Here is a 26,602-nt window from a genome sequence, read left to right as displayed (position 1 = left end):
TTCTGTCAGCATGTACCAGCCAGCCTGTATTATGCTGGTTTTGTTCCCATGCACTGAAGGAACAGTAAAGAGGAGTGATTATTTTGCAGATACTGCCAATCCCATCTAGGATGATTGAATGAAGGGCAGACATAAGCTTGTCAGGTGACACAATGGGGGCGTGCTTGGAATACAGCTGAGTGTAGACATATTGTGTTGTTTAGGGGAGGGAAAGGTAGTGCTCATGATTCTTGTGTGGGTGCACGTGCATTTCCATAAGCTCTCTCTTGGCTGGGATACCTGGCACAGGACCCCAAGGATGCGTTGCATGCCTACCGGGAGCTGGTGGCCTACCTGCTGGACAGCAGTCACCATGACCAGGTCGTCCTGGAGCTGCGCAACAAAGGGGTAAGGTCACAAAGATAGTCAGGCCTGAACAGTGCGGTATGACCCACCTGTGAGCCACAAACACAGCCAACTTCTTGGAACTGCCAACAGATGGGAATAGTGTGTCCTGGCATGTGTGCTCTTTGTAGGCTCTTTACGAGTCTGTCCCAGGGCTTCATCACGTGACTCAGTATTCGTGGCCACACAGCATGAATACATGACATGACCCACGCTGCAGTGAGCATGTGGAAGAGCTGCGCTGGCAAATGAAGCCGATGATACCTGAACACGCAGAACAGTTCTGTGTCACCTCGGTGTGATGCAGCTTCAGTGTTGTATGAACAAACGCCCTTGTGCACACTCTGTGAAAGTGCTGTCTGTGTGTGCGTGAGTTTTCTGTGGATGTGCTTCGCTTGACCCTCATCTAGGGTAACCTGCCAGGTAGGCTGATATTGTCATGTGTGTTATTATTCCCTCATTTTGCACTTAACGTCATCTTCAACCAGCTGCGTGCCGATCGACGGTGAAGAGGTAGAAGATCGGCAGGGCTCGCTCGTGAGCCCGGCCGCGACCGCTTGGCCTGTCTCTGGCGCCTGCTACTGTGGTCCTGGTTCCCCATCGTGCCTTCAACCCGCGTCGTCTGAACGACCCGTGACATTCTGGTGGAGGTGCCATCTTATGCAACGTCATGCCCTACCTCCCGCTTCACAGAGTCCCATTCCCAGCCCGGGCCGCCACCCCTCTGCTGAGGAGGACGAAATCCGTGCCAGTCGGCGACTTCAAAGACTGAGCCCCGAATTCGGCCTCTTGCCGCATATTACCACAAGGTCCGTGCCAGCACTACACATGGCTTGATCCACCGTGAGCCAAGGCCAGCAGACCGATTCTTCGCCCGCACCTGCTGTGGCTTACCTCACCGTCGCTCCTCGTTCCGCTGTTCCGTTCCATGGCGAAGCCTCCGAAGATATCGACGATTGGCTTCAACACTACGAACGCATAACCCGTCACAACGGCTGGGCTGCGGAACATTGCCTGCAGAACTTATATTTCTGCCTTGAGGGCACTGCCCGTCACTGGTACGAGAATTACGAGCACACCCTTACGTCGTGGGATGCCTGCAAGACTCAGCTGCGAAACACTTTCGCAAACCAGCATCGCCGCCAACGCGCAGAAGACCTCCTGCAAACCAGGTTCCAGGGCCCCGATGAAACCGTCACTAGTTTCGTAGAAGACGTGTTGCGGCTTAGTGCCCGAGCTGGCCCCCGAGCCACCGAGGAAAAGAAGGTGCGCTTTCTTATGCGAGGCGTTAAGTCCGACATTTTTGGCGGCCTCATCCGGGATCCTCCCACAACCGTGGCAGAGTTTATCGCCGAAGCAACTAACATCGAGCGTGCCTTGGCAGCCAGAGCCGATCATTACCGTCGGCTTGCCGAAGTTTCCAATACTTCCAGCCTTTTCGCTGACCACCCGGCGGATTACCCTGTCGATGCCATCCACCTACGCGAGGTCGTCCGCGAAGTTGTCAGGGAGGAACTTTGCTTTATTTATATCCGAATAAGATCACAAAGAGCGCGTGCCTCGGAGCGCACGTGAAGGAGCGAAGTGCACAGCTGCGGCGAGTTACGTGAGACGCGCTGGCGGTGAACGCGGCCCGCTCGCACGTAGGTGCGTCGCTTGCGTGAAGGTGCTTCGCGAGCATAGTGGCTCTTCTACAATTGCCGCTGCAGTATTAATGCAGAAATTACACCGATTAAATCAAATTCAACCAAAATATCACATCAGAAACAACCGGGCATGAGCCTCTGGCAGCCAGAATGGTCTGGTACCGTGACGTGGTGCTGCTGCGTCCTGGATGGTTTAGGCACCGGATTGTTCTGGTCATTTCCAGATCTCCTTTCTTATGAATTAAGATAATTTTTGCGCTCTTCCAAGCTTCTGGTACGGTCAAGGTCACAAGGCATTGAGTATACAGGGCGGCTAGCTTTTCTAATGAAATCTCCCCTCCGTCTTGCAACAAATCTGCTGTTACCTGATCGTCATCAGCTCCTTTCCCCTCTGCATTGGTCCTAAGGCTATCTTTACTTCCTCTTAAATTGCTGGCGGGATGATGCATTGCTGTGCGCTGCTGTCTCTCTCATTATGATTCTGACTACATTGGCCATTGTATAGATTTGTGTAGAACTCTTCGGCCACTTTAATCATCTTGTCCGTATTGCTAATGACATTGCCCTCTCAAAGGAAAGCCACATGCTCACAGCAGATCGGACAACTGCTGAAGTGGACAAAGAAAAGTCCCATTCACAAAGACACGTTCAGTCAAGCACAGCAGCATCATAGACACACCATGTGAGCTAAGGAAGGTCCAACACATATCTGACAGCGCCTGGTGCAGACCCAATAAGGCCGCAGATGAAGTATTCCTTTTTTTTTTATTGGTGACCTCAAGGTCTAGGGAATTTCAAGGGGTAGGGTTTACGAAAAGACACAGAAGTGAACAAAAGTTAAAGTAGAAAACACAGTAGTCTTTTTCCTAGTTATATAATTTTGTCTAAAGCAGTGAGTGTACAGTTGTATGCACTAGGGAAGGGAACAAAGATAATGAGAACACATTTGTTGTGAGCCTTGGTGTGCACTGTTGGCTAACTGCTACAACAACGTGGGTTGTGTTGAATGCTGGCTGTTGATCTGGGAATGTGGTTGCTACGTGCTGATGCAAGAGCTACCATTCTGTCTGACGCATTGCAGGTTGTCTGCGCCACAGTCTATGACGTGGTGATTGACTACGTCCTCCTGGATGCCTTTGAGGATTTGAGCAGCCCACCACAGCCGGTGGTGGCTGTTATCCAGAACCGTTGGCTCACTGCAGGCTTCAAGGAAACGGTGGGTGCTCTTCTTTCATCCCCCACTGCATTCATCCGGGAGGGGGGGGGGGGCAGCTCCTGGCTGAAGAGCCAAATGCTCAAAGCCGGAGTAGTGTCCATACATGTTGACGGAAAAGAAATAACAGCGCTTTTTGGAGATGGGACGAGACAGACACCTGCGCTGACTGGCAACCAAAATAATTTATTGTGAAAACTGAAGTAGCACATAAGAGAGAAAGGTTGAAATGCGGGCCATTTGGTACATTGTAACTTGAAAAAAACCAGTCACAAAAGACAAGGGACAAGAGAAGGAGTGTTCACGCTACAACGGCTGGATTATCAACTGAGATTTATTAGAAATAACATAGTCCCAGCAAGGCCAGCAGAGCATGCACAACAGCCGCATCACAAGTCACGAGAACCGTTTCAAAGCTTGTGTCGCACAGGTCGCGTACAAGTTCCCCCTTACATGCGAGAGAGTATACATAGGCCAAACAGGTCGGTGTATTAATGGCCGGCTGCGTGAGCACCAGTCCTCCCTGGGGTCTAATGACGGTGCCAACTTGCCTCGCCATTGCAATGAATGTGGGTGTTATCCACTGTTCAGCGATGTAATGATTCTTGGTAGAGGCAAGGGAAAGCAAGAGTGAGAAATCTTAAAAGCATACCATATCAGTTTGTCAGGCCATGATAGCATCAGCACAACCTCGGTGCGCTTACTCGAGAAAGAATTCGCTTTTTTAGGCCGGTCACAGTAGACGTGATATCTTGTGTATCTTGTGATTTGTGATGCGGCGGTTGCGCATGCTCTGCTGTCCTTGATGGAACTATGTTATGTGTAATAAATCTCAGGTGATAGTCCGGTCGTTGTGACGTGAACACTCCTTCTCTTGACCCTTGTCTTTTATGAGTTTTTTTTTTTTTTTCAAGTTACATAAAGGAGACCTGGCGAGGAAGATAACGAAAGCAATAACAAGAAAAAAGGAAGGCCACACGCCACACACTTGGGAAGAATTATTCATGGTCACTGGTTAAGATAAGCACGTTCCTGTGGCAACAAGATTATTGACGGGCCACTGATACATGCGTCATTTGCGCTTTGTGTATTGCGGGCCTTGGAAATGGGCCTCGAGGTCTTGTGTTTATGTCTGGAGACGATGGCGGTATGGTTCGAAAACACTTTATGCTCGCAGCCGGAAGATGACGTTTCAATTGCCGGAATTTTCCACTTGTTGATAACACTTGCTTCAGAAAAAGTTGTTGACACCAGGGCTGGAAGTTCATTGCTTAATATCGTGCAGTTGATGATCAGCGGCAGGAGCTGCAAAGGAAGCCAAGCATGCTCAGGCAACATGGTCGCTGCGGTGCTGCCGCTCCCACTGAAGACCATCGGCTGCAGGGAAGGCTTTATATGCTCGCCGCCGGAAGATGACGTTTCGTTTGACGGAATTTTCCACTTGTTGACGTCACTTGCTTCAGGAAAAGTTATTGACACCAGGGCTGGAAGTTCATTGCTTGATATCGTGCAGTTGATGATCAGCGGCAGGAGCTGCAAAGGAAGCCAAGCATGCTCAGGCAACATGGTCGCTGCGGTGCTGCCGCTCCCACTGAAGACCATCGGCTGCAGGGAAGGCTTTGTATGCTCGCCGCCGGAAGATGACGTTTCGTTTGACGGAATTTTCCACTTGTTGACGTCACTTGCTTCAGGAAAAGTTATTGACACCAGGGCTGGAAGTTCATTGCTTGATATCGTGCAGTTGATGATTAGCGGCAGGAGCTACAAAGCAAGCCAAGCATGCTCAGGCAACATGGTCGCTGCGGTGCTGCCGCTCCCACTGAAGACCATCGGCTGCAGGGAAGGCTTTGTATGCTCGCCGCCGGAAGATGACGTTTCGTTTGACGGAATTTTCCACTTGTTGACGTCACTTGCTTCAGGAAAAGTTATTGACACCAGGGCTGGAAGTTCATTGCTTGATATCGTGCAGTTGATGATCAGCGGCAGGAGCTGCAAAGGAAGCCAAGCATGCTCAGGCAACATGGTCGCTGCGGTGCTGCCGCTCCCACTGAAGACCATCGGCTGCAGGGAAGGCTTTGTATGCTCGCCGCCGGAAGATGACGTTTCGTTTGACGGAATTTTCCACTTGTTGACGTCACTTGCTTCAGGAAAAGTTATTGACACCAGGGCTGGAAGTTCATTGCTTGATATCGTGCAGTTGATGATCAGCGGCAGGAGCTGCAAAGGAAGCCAAGCATGCTCAGGCAACATGGTCGCTGCGGTGCTGCCGCTCCCACTGAAGACCATCGGCTGCAGGGAAGGCTTTGTATGCTCGCCGCCGGAAGATGACGTTTCGTTTGACGGAATTTTCCACTTGTTGACGTCACTTGCTTCAGGAAAAGTTATTGACACCAGGGCTGGAAGTTCATTGCTTGATATCGTGCAGTTGATGATTAGCGGCAGGAGCTACAAAGCAAGCCAAGCATGCTCAGGCAACATGGTCGCTGCGGTGCTGCCGCTCCCACTGAAGACCATCGGCTGCAGGGAAGGCTTTGTATGCTCGCCGCCGGAAGATGACGTTTCGTTTGACGGAATTTTCCACTTGTTGACGTCACTTGCTTCAGGAAAAGTTATTGACACCAGGGCTGGAAGTTCATTGCTTGATATCGTGCAGTTGATGATCAGCGGCAGGAGCTGCAAAGGAAGCCAGCATGCTCAGGCAACATGGTCGCTGCGCTGCTGCCGCTCCCACTGAAGACCATCGGCTGCAGGGAAGGCTTTATATGCTCGCCGCCGGAAGATGATGTTTCGTTTGCCGGAATTTTTCACTTGTTGATGTCACTTGCTTCAGGAAAAGTTGTTGAAGCCAGGACTGGAAGTTCATTGCTTGATATCGTGCAGTTGATGATCAGCGGCAGGAGCTGCAAAGGAAGCCAGCATGCTCAGGCAACATGATCGCTGCGGTGCTGCCGCTCCCACTGAAGACCATCGGCTGCAGGGAAGGCTTTATATGCTCGCCGCCGGAAGATGGCGGTTCGTTTGACGGAATTTTCCACTTGTTGACGTCACTTGCTTCAGGAAAAGTTATTGACACCAGGGCTGGAAGTTCATTGCTTAATATCGTGCAGTTGATGATCAGCGGCAGGAGCTGCAAAGGAAGCCAAGCATGCTCAGGCAACATGGTCGCTGCGGTGCTGCCGCTCCCACTGAAGACCATCGGCTGCAGGGAAGGCTTTATATGCTCGCCGCCGGAAGATGACGTTTCGTTTGACGGAATTTTCCACTTGTTGACGTCACTTGCTTCAGGAAAAGTTGTTGACACCACGGCTGGAAGTTCATTGCTTGATATCGTGCAGTTGATGATCAGCGGCAGGAGCTGCAAAGGAAGCCAAGCATGCTCAGGCAACATGGTCGCTGCGCTGCTGCCGCTCCCACTGAAGACCATCGGCTGCAGGGAAGGCTTTACATGCTCGCCATCGGAAGATGACGTTTCGTTTGATGGAATTTTCCACTTGTTGACGTCACTTGGTTCAGGAAAAGTTGTTGAAGCCAGGACTGGAAGTTCATTGCTTGATATCACGCAGTTGATGATTAGCGGCAGGAGCTGCAAAGGAAGCCAGCATGCTCAGGCAACATGGTCGCTGCGGTGCTGCCGCTCCCACTGAAGACCATCGGCTGCAGGGAAGGCTTTATATGCTCGCCGCCGGAAGATGACGTTTCGTTTGACGGAATTTTCCACTTGTTGACGTAACTTGCTTCAGGAAAAGTTATTGACACCAGGGCTGGAAGTTCATTGCTTAATATCGTGCAGTTGATGATCAGCGGCAGGAGCTGCAAAGGAAGCCAAGCATGCTCAGGCAACATGGTCGCTGCGGTGCTGCCGCTCCCACTGAAGACCATCGGCTGCAGGGAAGGCTTTATATGCTCGCCGCCGGAAGATGACGTTTCGTTTGACGGAATTTTCCACTTGTTGACGTCACTTGCTTCAGGAAAAGTTATTGACACCAGGGCTGGAAGTTCATTGCTTGATATCGTGCAGTTGATGATCAGCGGCAGGAGCTGCAAAGGAAGCCAAGCATGCTCAGGCAACATGGTCGCTGCGGTGCTGCCGCTCCCACTGAAGACCATCGGCTGCAGGGAAGGCTTTGTATGCTCGCCGCCGGAAGATGACGTTTCGTTTGACGGAATTTTCCACTTGTTGACGTCACTTGCTTCAGGAAAAGTTATTGACACCAGGGCTGGAAGTTCATTGCTTGATATCGTGCAGTTGATGATTAGCGGCAGGAGCTACAAAGCAAGCCAAGCATGCTCAGGCAACATGGTCGCTGCGGTGCTGCCGCTCCCACTGAAGACCATCGGCTGCAGGGAAGGCTTTGTATGCTCGCCGCCGGAAGATGACGTTTCGTTTGACGGAATTTTCCACTTGTTGACGTCACTTGCTTCAGGAAAAGTTATTGACACCAGGGCTGGAAGTTCATTGCTTGATATCGTGCAGTTGATGATCAGCGGCAGGAGCTGCAAAGGAAGCCAAGCATGCTCAGGCAACATGGTCGCTGCGGTGCTGCCGCTCCCACTGAAGACCATCGGCTGCAGGGAAGGCTTTGTATGCTCGCCGCCGGAAGATGACGTTTCGTTTGACGGAATTTTCCACTTGTTGACGTCACTTGCTTCAGGAAAAGTTATTGACACCAGGGCTGGAAGTTCATTGCTTGATATCGTGCAGTTGATGATCAGCGGCAGGAGCTGCAAAGGAAGCCAAGCATGCTCAGGCAACATGGTCGCTGCGGTGCTGCCGCTCCCACTGAAGACCATCGGCTGCAGGGAAGGCTTTGTATGCTCGCCGCCGGAAGATGACGTTTCGTTTGACGGAATTTTCCACTTGTTGACGTCACTTGCTTCAGGAAAAGTTATTGACACCAGGGCTGGAAGTTCATTGCTTGATATCGTGCAGTTGATGATTAGCGGCAGGAGCTACAAAGCAAGCCAAGCATGCTCAGGCAACATGGTCGCTGCGGTGCTGCCGCTCCCACTGAAGACCATCGGCTGCAGGGAAGGCTTTGTATGCTCGCCGCCGGAAGATGACGTTTCGTTTGACGGAATTTTCCACTTGTTGACGTCACTTGCTTCAGGAAAAGTTATTGACACCAGGGCTGGAAGTTCATTGCTTGATATCGTGCAGTTGATGATTAGCGGCAGGAGCTGCAAAGGAAGCCAGCATGCTCAGGCAACATGGTCGCTGCGCTGCTGCCGCTCCCACTGAAGACCATCGGCTGCAGGGAAGGCTTTATATGCTCGCCGCCGGAAGATGATGTTTCGTTTGCCGGAATTTTTCACTTGTTGATGTCACTTGCTTCAGGAAAAGTTGTTGAAGCCAGGACTGGAAGTTCATTGCTTGATATCGTGCAGTTGATGATCAGCGGCAGGAGCTGCAAAGGAAGCCAGCATGCTCAGGCAACATGATCGCTGCGGTGCTGCCGCTCCCACTGAAGACCATCGGCTGCAGGGAAGGCTTTATATGCTCGCCGCCGGAAGATGGCGGTTCGTTTGACGGAATTTTCCACTTGTTGACGTCACTTGCTTCAGGAAAAGTTATTGACACCAGGGCTGGAAGTTCATTGCTTAATATCGTGCAGTTGATGATCAGCGGCAGGAGCTGCAAAGGAAGCCAAGCATGCTCAGGCAACATGGTCGCTGCGGTGCTGCCGCTCCCACTGAAGACCATCGGCTGCAGGGAAGGCTTTATATGCTCGCCGCCGGAAGATGACGTTTCGTTTGACGGAATTTTCCACTTGTTGACGTCACTTGCTTCAGGAAAAGTTGTTGACACCACGGCTGGAAGTTCATTGCTTGATATCGTGCAGTTGATGATCAGCGGCAGGAGCTGCAAAGGAAGCCAAGCATGCTCAGGCAACATGGTCGCTGCGCTGCTGCCGCTCCCACTGAAGACCATCGGCTGCAGGGAAGGCTTTACATGCTCGCCGTCGGAAGATGACGTTTCGTTTGATGGAATTTTCCACTTGTTGACGTCACTTGGTTCAGGAAAAGTTGTTGAAGCCAGGACTGGAAGTTCATTGCTTGATATCACGCAGTTGATGATTAGCGGCAGGAGCTGCAAAGGAAGCCAGCATGCTCAGGCAACATGGTCGCTGCGGTGCTGCCGCTCCCACTGAAGACCATCGGCTGCAGGGAAGGCTTTATATGCTCGCCGCCGGAAGATGACGTTTCGTTTGACGGAATTTTCCACTTGTTGACGTAACTTGCTTCAGGAAAAGTTATTGACACCAGGGCTGGAAGTTCATTGCTTAATATCGTGCAGTTGATGATCAGCGGCAGGAGCTGCAAAGGAAGCCAAGCATGCTCAGGCAACATGGTCGCTGCGGTGCTGCCGCTCCCACTGAAGACCATCGGCTGCAGGGAAGGCTTTATATGCTCGCCGCCGGAAGATGACGTTTCGTTTGACGGAATTTTCCACTTGTTGACGTCACTTGCTTCAGGAAAAGTTATTGACACCAGGGCTGGAAGTTCATTGCTTGATATCGTGCAGTTGATGATCAGCGGCAGGAGCTGCAAAGGAAGCCAAGCATGCTCAGGCAACATGGTCGCTGCGGTGCTGCCGCTCCCACTGAAGACCATCGGCTGCAGGGAAGGCTTTGTATGCTCGCCGCCGGAAGATGACGTTTCGTTTGACGGAATTTTCCACTTGTTGACGTCACTTGCTTCAGGAAAAGTTATTGACACCAGGGCTGGAAGTTCATTGCTTGATATCGTGCAGTTGATGATTAGCGGCAGGAGCTACAAAGCAAGCCAAGCATGCTCAGGCAACATGGTCGCTGCGGTGCTGCCGCTCCCACTGAAGACCATCGGCTGCAGGGAAGGCTTTGTATGCTCGCCGCCGGAAGATGACGTTTCGTTTGACGGAATTTTTCACTTGTTGACGTCACTTGCTTCAGGAAAAGTTATTGACACCAGGGCTGGAAGTTCATTGCTTGATATCGTGCAGTTGATGATCAGCGGCAGGAGCTGCAAAGGAAGCCAAGCATGCTCAGGCAACATGGTCGCTGCGGTGCTGCCGCTCCCACTGAAGACCATCGGCTGCAGGGAAGGCTTTGTATGCTCGCCGCCGGAAGATGACGTTTCGTTTGACGGAATTTTCCACTTGTTGACGTCACTTGCTTCAGGAAAAGTTATTGACACCAGGGCTGGAAGTTCATTGCTTGATATCGTGCAGTTGATGATCAGCGGCAGGAGCTGCAAAGGAAGCCAAGCATGCTCAGGCAACATGGTCGCTGCGGTGCTGCCGCTCCCACTGAAGACCATCGGCTGCAGGGAAGGCTTTGTATGCTCGCCGCCGGAAGATGACGTTTCGTTTGACGGAATTTTCCACTTGTTGACGTCACTTGCTTCAGGAAAAGTTATTGACACCAGGGCTGGAAGTTCATTGCTTGATATCGTGCAGTTGATGATTAGCGGCAGGAGCTACAAAGCAAGCCAAGCATGCTCAGGCAACATGGTCGCTGCGGTGCTGCCGCTCCCACTGAAGACCATCGGCTGCAGGGAAGGCTTTGTATGCTCGCCGCCGGAAGATGACGTTTCGTTTGACGGAATTTTCCACTTGTTGACGTCACTTGCTTCAGGAAAAGTTATTGACACCAGGGCTGGAAGTTCATTGCTTGATATCGTGCAGTTGATGATTAGCGCCAGGAGCTACAAAGCAACACAATAGCCAAACGGGTGAGTTGGTGGTATATATTCGTGGCAAACAGCGCAACGACGCGGACAGAGTGGAAGAAAATACAGGACAAGCACTGACTCACAACTGAAATTTATTTAAGGAAAGCAGTACATTTTATAGAAAAAGTGGCCAACTTATCAGCTATTACATAGACAAAACCCAAGTTTCTACATGGCATCGAGGAATGCAACCTCACTGTCATATAATGAAATAGATGGCTTACTGACACATAACCTTGTTTTTTTCTTCATGTGATATGCTTCCATAATCTCACGTGTTAATCGGGACGGGTGTTTGTAGAGGATATCACAGTAAGGCAATGAAGGAAAACAAAATTGGCAGTCTCGAACATGGTCAACTAGATGATTAGATTTGTTAGCTTCAAGATTATTTGCATGCTCTTTCAAACGTGTATTGATGCAACGCCCCGTCTGCCCGATATATATTTGTCCGCATGACATTGGGATTTTGTACACAACCTCTTCTGCGCATGGCACATACATTGTTTCGTGCTTAACCCCACAAGTTGTTTCAGATTCTTTTCGTTGCTCAGCCTTTCTTTCCAAAACAGCACAAACCCTTTTAAGTTTCTTGGGTGCTGAAAAAACCACCCCTACGCCATACCTTTTTGCCACATTTTTAAGATTATGTGACATGCGGTGTACGTATGGGAGGATGGCAAACTTTTTCCTTTCCTTCTCTTTTCCCGGACTAGGGACCAAAGATGGATTCCTAAGCTTTTTGGCTACCTTGTTACAGCCCAATAACAACACCATCCGGGTATCCAGCTTCCTTCAACCTTTTAATTTGTTCGTTGAAGCTGTTGGTTGCCATGGATACAAGATTTTGATAATGAGGACAAAAGAGATGAGACCACAATTCCTGTTTTAACTGCTTTGGAATGATGCGATTTATAATTTAACAGTGGTTTTCCCATCCTTGGACGATATTCCCAACAAAGCAAGCCAAGCATGCTCAGGCAACATGGTCGCTGCGCTGCTGCCGCTCCCACTGAAGACCATCGGCTGCAGGGAAGGCTTTATATGCTCGCCGCCGGAAGATGACGTTTCGTTTGACGGAATTTTCCACTTGTTGACGTCACTTGCTTCAGGAAAAGTTATTGACACCAGGGCTGGAAGTTCATTGCTTAATATCGTGCAGTTGATGATCAGCGGCAGGAGCTGCAAAGGAAGCCAGCATGCTCAGGCAACATGATCGCTGCGGTGCTGCCGCTCCCACTGAAGACCATCGGCTGCAGGGAAGGCTTTATATGCTCGCCGCCGGAAGATGACGTTTCGTTTGACGGAATTTTCCACTTGTTGACGTCACTTGCTTCAGGAAAAGTTATTGACACCAGGGCTGGAAGTTCATTGCTTGATATCGTGCAGTTGATGATCAGCGGCAGGAGCTGCAAAGGAAGCCAGCATGCTCAGGCAACATGATCGCTGCGGTGCTGCCGCTCCCACTGAAGACCATCGGCTGCAGGGAAGGCTTTATATGCTCGCCGCCGGAAGATGGCGTTTCGTTTGACGGAATTTTCCACTTGTTGACGTCACTTGCTTCAGGAAAAGTTATTGACACCAGGGCTGGAAGTTCATTGCTTAATATCGTGCAGTTGATGATCAGCGGCAGGAGCTGCAAAGGAAGCCAAGCATGCTCAGGCAACATGGTCGCTGCGGTGCTGCCGCTCCCACTGAAGACCATCGGCTGCAGGGAAGGCTTTATATGCTCGCCGCCGGAAGATGACGTTTCGTTTGACGGAATTTTCCACTTGTTGACGTCACTTGCTTCAGGAAAAGTTGTTGACACCACGGCTGGAAGTTCATTGCTTGATATCGTGCAGTTGATGATCAGCGGCAGGAGCTGCAAAGGAAGCCAAGCATGCTCAGGCAACATGGTCGCTGCGCTGCTGCCGCTCCCACTGAAGACCATCGGCTGCAGGGAAGGCTTTATATGCTCGCCGCCGGAAGATGACGTTTCGTTTGACGGAATTTTCCACTTGTTGACGTCACTTGCTTCAGGAAAAGTTATTGACACCAGGACTGGAAGTTCATTGCTTGATATCACGCAGTTGATGATTAGCGGCAGGAGCTGCAAAGGAAGCCAGCATGCTCAGGCAACATGGTCGCTGCGGTGCTGCCGCTCCCACTGAAGACCATCGGCTGCAGGGAAGGCTTTATATGCTCGCCGCCGGAAGATGACGTTTCGTTTGACGGAATTTTCCACTTGTTGACGTCACTTGCTTCAGGAAAAGTTATTGACACCAGGGCTGGAAGTTCATTGCTTAATATCGTGCAGTTGATGATCAGCGGCAGGAGCTGCAAAGGAAGCCAGCATGCTCAGGCAACATGGTCGCTGCGCTGCTGCCGCTCCCACTGAAGACCATCGGCTGCAGGGAAGGCTTTATATGCTCGCCGCCGGAAGATGATGTTTCGTTTGCCGGAATTTATCACTTGTTGATGTCACTTGCTTCAGGAAAAGTTGTTGAAGCCAGGACTGGAAGTTCATTGCTTGATATCGTGCAGTTGATGATCAGCGGCAGGAGCTGCAAAGGAAGCCAGCATGCTCAGGCAACATGATCGCTGCGGTGCTGCCGCTCCCACTGAAGACCATCGGCTGCAGGGAAGGCTTTATATGCTCGCCGCCGGAAGATGGCGTTTCGTTTGACGGAATTTTCCACTTGTTGACGTCGCTTGCTTCAGGAAAAGTTATTGACACCAGGGCTGGAAGTTCATTGCTTAATATCGTGCAGTTGATGATCAGCGGCAGGAGCTGCAAAGGAAGCCAAGCATGCTCAGGCAACATGGTCGCTGCGGTGCTGCCGCTCCCACTGAAGACCATCGGCTGCAGGGAAGGCTTTATATGCTCGCCGCCGGAAGATGACGTTTCGTTTGACGGAATTTTCCACTTGTTGACGTCACTTGCTTCAGGAAAAGTTGTTGACACCACGGCTGGAAGTTCATTGCTTGATATCGTGCAGTTGATGATCAGCGGCAGGAGCTGCAAAGGAAGCCAAGCATGCTCGGGCAACATGGTCGCTGCGCTGCTGCCGCTCCCACTGAAGACCATCGGCTGCAGGGAAGGCTTTACATGCTCGCCGTCGGAAGATGACGTTTCGTTTGATGGAATTTTCCACTTGTTGACGTCACTTGGTTCAGGAAAAGTTGTTGAAGCCAGGACTGGAAGTTCATTGCTTGATATCACGCAGTTGATGATTAGCGGCAGGAGCTGCAAAGGAAGCCAGCATGCTCAGGCAACATGGTCGCTGCGGTGCTGCCGCTCCCACTGAAGACCATCGGCTGCAGGGAAGGCTTTATATGCTCGCCGCCGGAAGATGACGTTTCGTTTGACGGAATTTTCCACTTGTTGACGTCACTTGCTTCAGGAAAAGTTATTGACACCAGGGCTGGAAGTTCATTGCTTAATATCGTGCAGTTGATGATCAGCGGCAGGAGCTGCAAAGGAAGCCAAGCATGCTCAGGCAACATGGTCGCTGCGGTGCTGCCGCTCCCACTGAAGACCATCGGCTGCAGGGAAGGCTTTATATGCTCGCCGCCGGAAGATGACGTTTCGTTTGACGGAATTTTCCACTTGTTGACGTCACTTGCTTCAGGAAAAGTTATTGACACCAGGGCTGGAAGTTCATTGCTTGATATCGTGCAGTTGATGATCAGCGGCAGGAGCTGCAAAGGAAGCCAGCATGCTCAGGCAACATGGTCGCTGCGGTGCTGCCGCTCCCACTGAAGACCATCGGCTGCAGGGAAGGCTTTATATGCTCGCCGCCGGAAGATGACGTTTCGTTTGACGGAATTTTCCACTTGTTGACGTCACTTGCTTCAGGAAAAGTTATTGACACCAGGGCTGGAAGTTCATTGCTTGATATCGTGCAGTTGATGATCAGCGGCAGGAGCTGCAAAGGAAGCCAGCATGCTCAGGCAACATGGTCACTGCAGTGCTGCCGCTCCCACTGAAGACCATCGGCTGCAGGGAAGGCTTTATATGCTCGCCGCCGGAAGATGACATTTCGTTTGACGGAATTTTCCACTTGTTGACGTCACTTGCTTCAGGAAAAGTTATTGACACCAGGGCTGGAAGTTCATTGCTTGATATCGTGCAGTTGATGATTAGCGGCAGGAGCTACAAAGCAAGCCAAGCATGCTCAGGCAACATGGTCGCTGCGCTGCTGCCGCTCCCACTGAAGACCATCGGCTGCAGGGAAGGCTTTATATGCTCGCCGCCGGAAGATGACGTTTCGTTTGACGGAATTTTCCACTTGTTGACGTCACTTGCTTCAGGAAAAGTTATTGACACCAGGGCTGGAAGTTCATTGCTTGATATCGTGCAGTTGATGATCAGCGGCAGGAGCTGCAAAGGAAGCCAAGCATGCTCAGGCAACATGGTCGCTGCGGTGCTGCCGCTCCCACTGAAGACCATCGGCTGCAGGGAAGGCTTTATATGCTCGCCGCCGGAAGATGACGTTTCGGTTGACGGAATTTTCCACTTGTTGACGTCACTTGCTTCAGGAAAAGTTATTGACACCAGGGCTGGAAGTTCATTGCTTGATGTCGTGCAGTTGATGATTAGCGGCAGGACCAGCAAAGCAAGCCAAGCATGCTCAGGCAACATGGTCGCTGCGGTGCTGCCGCTCCCACTGAAGACCATCGGCTGCAGGGAAGGCTTTACGTGCTCACCGCCGGAAGATGACGTTTCGGCTTGCTGGAATTTTCCACTTGTTGATGTCACTTGCTTCAGGAAATTTCACGTTGACTCTTAGTTTTACCGCGTCCAAAAATTGAAGCCTTCTTGAAGAGCGGAGTGCATTTGTGCTTCCTGCAATGTGGAAAGCGACCTTTCATGTTCTCTGAGCCGGGTGTTAAGACAGCGGCCAGTCTGCCCAATGTACATATTCCCGCAGGATAAAGGTATGCAGTACACTATCTGGGTGGCACACGTGACGTATTTGAATTCATGATTGTCCGTGCACTGTGAAATCTTACTCTTTCTATCGTCAATTCTTCTGCACAAACTGGCCAGTTTTCGCGGAGCTGAGAAGACTACATCGACACCGTGCCTACTCGCGATCTTCTTTATGTTGTGTGAAAGTGCGTGCAAGTAAGGCATAACTTCACACTTTTTTCTGTCTTTCCTTTCTTCCGTTGATGACGAGTGAATTTGCCTAAACATTGCAGCAAGCACAAATGCACCCAGGTCTTCAAGAAGGCTTTAATTTTTGGACGCGGTAAAACTAAGAGTCAACGTGAAATTCTAGAGGCATACCTTATCGTTAAACAATCAGATCAATGTGTAAGTGACACGACGGTTAGTCTATTGAATGAAGAAGTTAGATTTTTGAACTCCTTAACGTAACGTGTTGCACAAAGATTGTGGTCCTGATGGTTGTCAGTGATGCTGCAATCTACCTTTTCTTGTAAATGTGCCATGTGTGCGCAAGTGTGGTTTGATACTGAGCGGGTGTAAATGTGATCGTTTGCGAAATAAATGCAGTCGATAGTCCAGCGTCGTCCTGTGTACCCGTTCTGTGTCTCAGTCTTTTGCGCTGGTGTTCTTTCTGCAATCATGTACCGACTCGCCCAGCTCTCCACTCTACTGATGCTTGCAAGCCTCATCCGGAAGCACATAAAATGAGAGTATATTTTATTCGTTCCTTTTCAATAAACCTTCAGTTGCTAGTCAGTGCCTGTCCCTGTTAGCGCACTGTTTTTGTTCTTCAAGCAAAATATGCAACTGCAGCCCCTTTCAGAAGCAAAGCACAGGAGTGACAGGGCAGTAATGGAAGTCTTCTGTTCATCTGGAATGGGGCAGCAAGTGTGTCAGCATATGTTCGTTATCGCTTTCACGGGCTTTCAACCAGCTCTGGTGTCGGTGTACGCGTGATAGTTCCTTCGAGGCATTTGCGATTGTGGTTTTCCTTGTGCAGTTGTTGGGCATGGTGAAATCCAGTAGGAACTCTGCAGCTTTGTGTGTCTGTGTACCTGTGTCTCGTTTTGTCCTCAGCAGTGCTGTTGCCTGTGCAGGCCCTGTCTGCTGCCATCTGGTCGCTCTTCAAGGCCAAGAAAAGGCTGCTGCCTGTGAGTACACGACGTCCTCTCTCATTGTGCTGCAGTGTTAGCTGTGTTTGTCAAGCACCCAATAAATGGTCACTTCCTCACACCCAAAAGGCAAACTATGGTAAACAAACACTCCACTTGTTCAGATATGTCTGGTATTCCGAATACAGTGAATCCCGGATATACCGGACTCGTAGTTTTGATATGTAGACGTAATAAACATGGCAGTAGATTGGCATGTGTTTTACCTAAAAGCAAGACCTCAGTCCGCCCATACTAGTGGCAGTGGGCATCGCGAGATCTAGCCACGATGGAGGCCTTGTGCTTTGAAGCTCAGTTACTGCTAATCCCACTAGAAGTATGGCAGTAATTCAAATGGTGGTACAGTAGTTAGCTCCGATAGCGCCTAAGTGAATGAATCAGGGTAGGCGAGAGGCTGGCTGCCTTGCATCACAAGCCGTGCTCCTCGCTTTGCATGAGCAGTAAGGGAGCCAGGCCGCAAGCATTTTGCGGAGGCCTCACTAGCTCTTAGCTTTGGGGCTACTGGCAGAGCTCACTGTTTGTCCTTAGATGGCAAGCAGTCAGTGGTTGTTTTCTTTATCGGTCAGAAGTGTCCAATTCTTTTTTAGCATTTTCAATGACCACGGGGCTAACTGCAACATTGAGTTGCACAGATCAGAATGAAATCACTTCGCCGCAAGCATTTTGCGGAGGCCTCACTAGCTCTTAGCTTTGGGGCTACTGGCAGAGCTCACTGTTTGTCCTTAGATGGCAAGCAGTCAGTGGTTGTTTTCTTTATCGGTCAGAAGTGTCCAATTCTTTTTTAGCATTTTCAATGACCACGGGGCTAACTGCAACATTGAGTTGCACAGATCAGAATGAAATCACTTTGCTCAGAGTCAGCCTGTGTCCTGAATTGCATAAAAGATTAAATTGGTCTTTGTGCGTCTCTTTTGCAAGTTGTTGTTATAGGGTGTAATACACGTGCCAGCAAGATTTTTAACCTGTGGAGAAGTAGCCATCCTTTATCGGAAGCATGCTGTTCAGCATGAATGGTTCAAATTTCATCCAGGACTGGCAATATTGTTGTAGTCACTTCTTGCTGGGCATAGAGAGAGGTCCGGCTGTGTCCAGATGTAGGCCCGCAAATCTGCACATGCTCCAGAAGCGGCCATGGCAAGCTGAAATGCTTGGCTGCCATCTCTGGCGACTCGTGGTGGCATAGACTTGCACAAGTGCGGGCGCATAATTCACAACTAACCTTTTCCATTCCTAGTGCCGGTTGTCAGGCACACAACACAAACCACAAAGGTGGTCTTGGGTGGAGGGCTGCTCTGAGCCTTCTAGTGGGAGAAAAAAAGGTAGAAGGCTGTTTTCAGAATCAATACCTTTGGTTGATGAGGGGCAGTGCAGTGTCAATGCGTATTCCAGCTTTGCTTATCCTTGGTGAAGCCACTCAGGAATATTCGTCTTATGACCCTTCCACCTTTTTTCATTTTCAGGGGTGTCTGTTTGGCGCATGGTAGTAAAGCACCAAAAGTGTCAGCTAACACATAGTTTTACACTGGGTTATGCAGAGAAAAGGTGGAACACTTTTCTTCGCCATTTCATACTTTGGCAGGACTGGTAAGACTGCATCTTTGAACAGGGTCCTGAACAGAATACCATCACGAGAGGGAAAAAAGTTCCAAGGATACTTATACTCCCCAATACGAAATTTTAGCGCAGCTCTGTCTGCTTTGGCGTCCTCTCGACGGTGGCGCTGAGCCTTTACTGAGGCAGCAAATGAAGCATTTCTGCTGGTTGTGTTGCTCATTCTTCAGAAAGAACTAGCTGAGATTGTTCTGTATTGTTTTCTACCAGATGTTTCGGGGAATTCTCAAAAATAGATTTCTTTAGGTAAAAATATACCTTTTTCAGCTTAGTATTACCAGTGTTAGTGGACACCAGAAAACTGGTGAATCGTTGTAAGTAGTAAGCTGGTTACCTAACCCCTTTTAACTGTTTGAGTTAGGCACCTAGTTGCAATTCGAGATTTGGAGCCAGTCGTTAGTAATACCCATAGCTGTTTTTAGAATTTAGAAAACGCTATTACCCTTGGCACTGTGGCTCAACAAAATTTGATTTTTTTAACTAGTTACATGCACTGGAAAGGTTGCTTTGCCTGCATGCTTTTCGAAAGCGGATGCATTTTGGCTTTGGCACCAAGTAGCCATATTTTGTTGAACCACAGTGCTGAGGATAATTGCGTAGTCAAAATTCTAGAAACTGATATGGCTGTTACTAATGGCCAGGTACAAATCACTAGTTGCAACTAGGTGCCTAACTGCAATAGATGAAAGATAATTATTGAAAATTATTCAACGAGCCTAATGCCCAAGAAGATTATCACCGGTTTTCTGGCGTCCGCCAGCACTGGTAATACCGCAAAAGCCATAGTCTTTGGCCCAAATAGCCTATATTTCAAAATCGCTTGCCCGAAACACATGGTGTGTACTAGGAAGACACCGCTGTGAGTGGCGTGGCAGCATATTTCACAGCACAACTGCGAGGACAGACCTCCACCCTACCATGCAGTGGTTGGTGATGGACTCTCGTTGGCTCACTAAGAGTGTGAAAGGAACTCACCACCACCACCATCAGCAGTGTTCACAACCTACCGCAGTTCTTTCCTACTAGACTGCACTGTGTTCATGATTGAAAGAACGTTACTGTGCTTCAACAGGGACTCTCCACGTAAAGAACAAAGGACTCACAGCTTATTTTGTTGGGACAAACTGAAGGACAGCAAAAACCCAATGAACCACACACCTGCGCAAACTGCAAGCAAGTCAACGACACTGACATTGAATTTCGCGTGTTGTGAAGATATGGAACTTGGCATTCTGCAAGTGAGGCTGGCTGGTGCAATTATCACCTCTTCTTTTTCTTTGATAAAATAAGCCTCCCTTACTTGTTGTGGCATACAAACCTTATGGTGGAAAGGTATCTTTGTATGTGAAAAAAGAAGATGTTTTTCTTCTTCCTTCCTTGCAGCTCTTGCAAGGAAGCTAGTCATATCTGCACAATGCGTGATATTCCTACTGTTGGTCCTCTGGCAGCAGCCATTAGTTGGCTGAGAGTGCTCCTCCCTCTTTTCAGGGCCAATTTTTTTCCATGGAGACGGTCACAAGTCAGTGTGGCTGGCTCTTACTGAGCCACTTAGTGCTCATCAGGCTATGGTGGCAGTACTGAAGAGGGCCTGCTTTGTACCAACAAACGGGTGTGTGAATAGCATGTCCCATTAAGGTGAACATGGTTAAGACAATTTCTTGGACCATTGGGTCAGCTGCCCAGCAGATTCAATGTGAAAAAAAATCCACTTAAGACTGAACTGTTTCGATTCGGTTAAGACGAGCTTTTGTATCGACCCCGAACCCCAGTGACCCTACGCAAGGGCACTCGCGGAGTGCTTGCACAGCACCGTCAAGCAAAGGAAAAACATATAAACGCTTCCATGCAAGAAAGTGCACCCCAACAAGATAGCTTCCACGCAACTTTGCGCCATTGTGTGGAAAGGCTGTCTTGCAGGGGCACACTTTCTTTCCAATGCGGAGAAGTCGGGGCACCTGCCTATGTGTAATGCAGAGATGCCAGATCTTTGAATCAAGCACCGGTCATGTGCCACCGGGTGACTAAAAGGCATTTTTTTACTTACAATAATGATAATAATAGTAATAGCTTAAAGAGTTGGGAGCCTAATATTTAACTGTGTACAGAATCACACTACACGTTATCGCTGCGTCGAGATGGCACCAGATAAGAAGAGGGATGCACACCCATCTGCAAAGTTAGAGAACAGAGAGAGTGAAAAAGGGAATAGACCAATGCTGTTTTCAAGTAGAAGAATGTGACTGTTTTATGCTCTCCCTGTTCAGCTTGCTTCATACATAGTGCCCTATATATTCCATTTCCAATTATCCTCTCATTACAAAATTGTTTTATTCATTGGTTTCAGGTAACACAGACTTGGACATGCATAATGTGCACGTACATGTGAACAAATGCCCCGTCAAGTTTGTCTTAAAGTAAGACTTTCTGACGGGCTACTTGGTACATATTCATTTCTGGAGGCTGTGCGCTAAAAATGAAGTTCACAGGAAAAAGGAGACAACAGGAAAGAAGCGCAACTTATATATCACCTGTTATCCAAAGATAAGCTGCATGAGAGAGCATCAACCTAATCACCAAACACGAGAAAGAGCAAAGGGGCATTTTTCAGTGAGATCAAAAACCTATGAAGGTGAACATATCAACACGTGCCGAGGTATGGGCTAACAACAGTGCATTACAACGTGAGAATACAGATCTGGATGAAAGATGTTAATGAAAAAGAAGACGTGCGTAACAACATGAAAATATGAATAACAAAAAATTCTGACAAACAAAGGATGCAGGGGAGACGGGGATAAAAACCGTGTGAAGGGCGGCAGAAAAAGTTAAAGGCACATTAAAAATTCTAAAACCAACTAAAATACATAGGAGCGAATGGTTTGAGGGATTAGATATAACCATCCAAATAAAAGTTCATTCCTAGAAAGGTTAATAGATGGCGTGCTAACGCACTTGTCTTTTCTTAGGTCAATGAAAAAAGCCTCAATTACTTCTCTCTCAGTCTTGTCTGGGGCCTTAGCTAGAAACTTTGTTTCATTAAACTTGGGGTAGCAGTTTTTGCACTTGTTACAGTGTAACGGAAGGTTACCTCCAGATCTGTTCTTCAGGGTGGCGTTGTGCTTGCGGGCGCGCTTATTAAAACATTTCCCGGTTTGCCCCACATACACTTTGCCGCACGTCAGGGGGATCTCATACACAACATTGGCAGTGCATTGGGTGTATACAGTTTGATATTACAGACCTTCTTAACAAGCTTCTTGGTCACCATCGGACATAATTTTGCTAGTTTGCAGGGAGCCGAAAAAACCAGCTTAACCCCGTGACGAGACGCAACTTTCTTCAAATTGTGCGAGAGACTGTGCAGGTATTTAAGGCATTACCTGCACAGGTTTCTGTTCTGTGTCGTGTTTAGCTTGGTCTGAATTTTTTATTTTTCAAAAGGTTTTCAGACATGCCGGTGACCAGGTGAGCTGGGTAACCTGCAGATAAAATGCGGTCAATCTGGGACTGGAAACTTTCCCCTATATTGTGGGCGCATGATTTTTCTAATGCGGATTTCATGCAAAGGGATACTATGCCACGCTTGACCAGCTTGGAGTGCGCACTGTCATAATTCAGAAGTGGTTTTTTTGAGCGCGGCTGATAAGCCCAACACACATGCGCATTTGTAAATATAAGTTGAAGGTCCAGAAACTGGAGTCGATCATTTTCTGCCCGTTCATGCATGAATTTTAGGCCCCTGGATAAAGAACCAAAGGCCGTGAGAGTTTGATTTATGAGTGTATCTGCGGCACAGTGTGTAGGCACATTAAGAAGGATAAGATAGTCGTCGACGTATCGGAAAATATGTGCTATCCCTGTTTCCTTCACGCTGGCTTCAAATATGTGCTATCCCTGTTTCCTTCACGCTGGCTTCAATGCGACGGTCAAATGACGCCAGAAAGATTTCACATAGGACCGGAGCAACTGACGAACCTATACATATTCCCGCCTTTTGTAAGTAAAACTCTTCCCGGAAGCAAATAACAGTAGAATCCAAATAAAACTCTAGGAGGTCCAAAAATTTATCAGTTGTGACACCAGTGGAATTCTGAAACCTGACTTCGCCATATTCTTCCAAACGTTCTCGGACAGCATCAAACAAAGCGTCGACGAAATGCAATGCTCAGTAAGCCGAAGTTGATATTTGAAGGCAGTGATGCCACCTCATGTACTGTGCACATGAAAGATTTTCACATAGCACTTGGATGGCTGCTGACACTGTTGTGGTTTGCACTTTGATGATGTGCAGTTCTCTGGCGGCTTCTTTGCCCACTACTACGCCCTCATGGAGCAAGTTGTGCCCGTCCTTGCCTGGGGCTTCCTGGGCAGTGATGTCGACCTGAAGGAGATGTGCAGTTTCTTCAAGGTAGGCCCACTCGAGCCAGACCTCCACTTGTTCAGCCTTGTGGGCCCCATGATTTAAAACACTGTTTGCTCCAATTCTCCTCATCCCTGGCAGCAAAATGAGTTTCTGCACTAGATTGGATGCTTGTGCCTGCGCTGGCCAGCATCTTGAAACTAGCCATGGAAGATGCTTGGACTTGAAAGCTCGAAAGGCTGTCGTCTAGGCAGGCATATGTTTAGTTTTTTTATTCACGGCACTTGTGGACCATATTCACTCCATCAGTCAGGCTGTAGGGAAGTACACTGAATGTAACCATCCCCGATATATGTAGCCTTCATTAATTACAAAAGAGCCTTCGATTCTGCAACCAGGCATGCTGGAGCAGCTGCACCATGCTTCTACAGGGAAGAAAGGGATAAAATCTCAGGCAGAGAAACATGATATCTACTTACCGCATGTTTAGAAGAAGTATTGGGACTGAACAAACTAAGGTTTGCTAGCAGTGTTGTCCTGGTAAGTCTAGGCACCTCAAGCATAGCGACATGTGTCGAGAGGAGACTTGCGAATGCTGTCGTGGAGGTCAGGCCGATGTTGAGGAGGGCTCATGTGATATTTAGAGCCTCTACTGCATGGCTATCCAGCTAAATGCCTACAGCTACCCTCACCCACCACCAACGCGGGGAGTTTGCACGAAAAGTAGTACAGTTGAGATGAACAGAATAATGATAAAAAACATGATGTACACGTCGCTCAAGTTCAGGTCACACAGTCGGCGGGCTACCTCACAGTGGTTGACATTGCCACGAAATGTAAGTGCAGATGGAATGACCAAGTGGGTGGACTGGGGGAGGCGATGCGTAAGATGTAGTCGATGCGCTGAAGTGCTTGGTACACAATGGAGAGGCCGACTGCAGTGGGGTCTGGCATCACTGTGCTTGCTGCTTATCGCTACTCTCATGGGCTGTCGCAAGCAGGAGCTGGGGATGGTTTAAGTTTAAAGGTCGGTTCGTTCCCTTTCTTTGGAGGGGCTCAGGACGTGGTGATGAAGAGGAGACAATTGATGATGAAGATGAAGAAATATAGAGAGAGAAAACTGCAAGTTACAGAAAGGAAGTCACAGAGACAAATTCAATAACTGTGACTTAAATGAAAAACAGTCTCACACGGAGACACAACTCTACAGCACCTGAATTATCGACTAAACATGTTAGTTATAGCCTAGGTGCTGTGAAAGTTAATGCTAAGCACGGAGCCTATACCTAGACTGAGGTGTAGTGATTTTGCATTCCATTTTAAGGGTTCCACTAGTAAAGAAATTAAAGTGGCCGAGACCCACCGAGGCTCACCAGTGAAGTTTCATTACAACGTAGGCACAGTCTGTAAAGGTTGGGCACAACCTCGAACTCTCGGCTTGGCTAAAAAGAAAACATTCATGACACCCTCTCCATGCAGAAGTCCTTTCCCTCTTCACGTGATGCTCTCTCGCATCACCCTTTGTAAGTGCCACCTGTGGAAAGATGGTGTGCACTTTTCACTAATTGACTGAGCTAGTGATTTCCTGACTCATTGCGAAAGTGTTAACACCGGAGGCAGTAAACAATGCCTGCAAAACGAAAGGGCCCAGCGCACAACTCTTGGCAGCTCTGTATGTTTCTGCCGACCCTTTGTATGTGCCACGAGTGCTTTCTTGGCACCCGCTGTCAACAAAGCCACCACGCTTCTGTGTCTCTTTGCGGGGTGTGCACGGACAGGGAGCTGCGACAACTGTCCGCATGGACCAGAAGTAATTAAAGACACCTAAATGGGGCCGTGAACAAGGCGTGGCCTTCTCAGCTCCCAAGTGGGCACTTTCGCTCTACGCCCACATGCGTATGTCTTAAAATGAGGAATTTTGTGGCAGAGCTGGCAGAGATGGCAGAGCTGTTTAAGAGACAGTCATAATTGTGGCCTCAGGGTGTGTGTGAAAAGAAAAAGCCGTTGAACAGCTGACCCTTCACTGCAGTTGCTGCCCATCTGGACGACACTGTCATTGGCAAACATAGAGTTAACATTTGGGCTACTTTATTGCGAAAACCGCGATAACATGGATGCATCTGTGCTGCAGGACGAGGTGGAAGCGCTGGTCTGCGACATGTTTGACCCCAGCCGCAGCCGCTACACAAGTGTGGACGACCTGGCCCTGGACATCCTGCGTAACAGCCAGCTTCACTACAACCGCGTCTGCCAGGCCCTGGCAGGAGCTCTGCTCCCAGAGCCCGCACCGCCTTGATGACGCGGATGCAACGTAGACTGGTCTTCTTTAGTCATCGCCGAAAAGCAAGCTTCAGGACGTCTAAATAAATTGCGACCCATGACTGGGCCCTGAACGGCAACAAAGGACACTGTGCGGTACTTCTTGAGAGAGGCTCGTTTTTATGGAAGCCCACAGATTACCCCCATAGCAAACACGACCTTCGTTTCTGTGTGCTGGCTGTTCACTCGCTTGCGCTAGTGGAAGCTGCATGGCACAGTCCAAGACAGCAGACCTGTACTCCGTTTCGTACATATAGGCAACGCTGACAAAGCTAGCGCGCCTGCTTGCGCAGGCCAAGTCCACGGTAAAAAGTAGTTCGCAATACAACCAAAGTGAACACAAGCGTATTTAATTGCAAAAAACCTTAACACTTTCGTGACCGTACCTATTCCCGTCAACAGTATGTTGTCGATAGTACCTGTTTGAATTTTGGCGCCTCTCCGAGCGTTATGGACAGCTAGCGCCATCGAGCGGGTTAAAGAGAGACTATTTTATTAGTTTCAGAGTTGTGTTTCTCTTTTCCACCGCGCGGGGATTTTTAAAGCGCCTGCACAGTTGGGGTGACGAGCGCTCGTTGTTTCCGAGATGGCATCTACGTCGCGCGCGTCCGCTCCACAGAAACGGCTATCTTCAATGGATTCCGACACATCTGAGCTCGAATTTGCGGAAGACCGTAGCAGCACAGACTCGGAAGATGACTTCGATTCTTCGGACTTCAGTACGGACGACGAAAGTGCAGCAAACCGCCCCAGAACACCGGCAGGTATCCGCCGGTGAGTTTTGCTTTCTTCTCGGACCGTGTTAACGCGTCACAAGGATTTCCAGCGTGTTCTAAAGGTCACAGTTCTTATCTGCAGGGTGTCAACGTCGTTCAGACGGGACTATTTGCCGGCGGCCGCGCAGAGAGTGGAGTTTTGTCCACGAAGACCGGCGGGAGTGGACCTTGGAATCGCGCTCCGGAATGCTGCACGGCAGTTCGTAAGAGCCGTCGATTTTTTCCTGTTGTTTTTTACCGCCAAAATCATCAGGGAGATATGCAAGAGCACAAATAAGTATGCATGAATGCATATTTTCGACAAGCCCACGTACAGCGAGAGAGATGGATCTTGGAAGGAAGTCACTCAAGAGGAGATACTCAAGTTCATCGGACTTCTCGTATACATGAGAATTGTGCAAGTCCCACGCTTGCATTGTTATTGGAGCACACGCAGATTATTCTCGGGTTTTCTTCCGCCTACAGTGATGCC

The 26,602-nt window shown here is 49.1% G+C and overlaps 1 protein-coding gene across 9 annotated transcripts in view; it reads left to right on the top strand.

Annotated features, from left to right (window-relative positions):
- Positions 1-26,376, top strand: part of Miga (mitoguardin) — a 148,745-nt gene extending 122,369 nt beyond the window's left edge. For 8 of the 9 annotated variants that reach the window (XM_077628257.1, XM_077628255.1, XM_077628261.1 and 5 more), the window contains 5 exons: positions 289-387; positions 3,112-3,246; positions 16,990-17,043; positions 22,967-23,083; positions 25,167-26,376. In XM_077628257.1, coding sequence (XP_077484383.1) covers positions 289-387; positions 3,112-3,246; positions 16,990-17,043; positions 22,967-23,083; positions 25,167-25,331 — 570 coding nt within the window. In that variant the 3' untranslated portion in view covers positions 25,332-26,376. Of the gene's footprint in view, positions 1-288; positions 388-3,111; positions 3,247-16,989; positions 17,044-22,966; positions 23,084-25,166 lie in introns of those variants that run through there. The other variant, XM_077628262.1, reaches the window with a different exon arrangement.
- The last annotated feature ends 226 nt before the right edge of the window (positions 26,377-26,602 follow it).

Source organism: Amblyomma americanum, chromosome 6 (assembly GCF_052857255.1).
Source record: "Amblyomma americanum isolate KBUSLIRL-KWMA chromosome 6, ASM5285725v1, whole genome shotgun sequence".
Taxonomy (NCBI): Eukaryota; Metazoa; Arthropoda; class Arachnida; order Ixodida; family Ixodidae; genus Amblyomma; species Amblyomma americanum.
The sequence above is the reverse complement of the archived record's forward strand: the minus strand, read 5'-3'. Positions and strand labels throughout refer to the sequence as shown.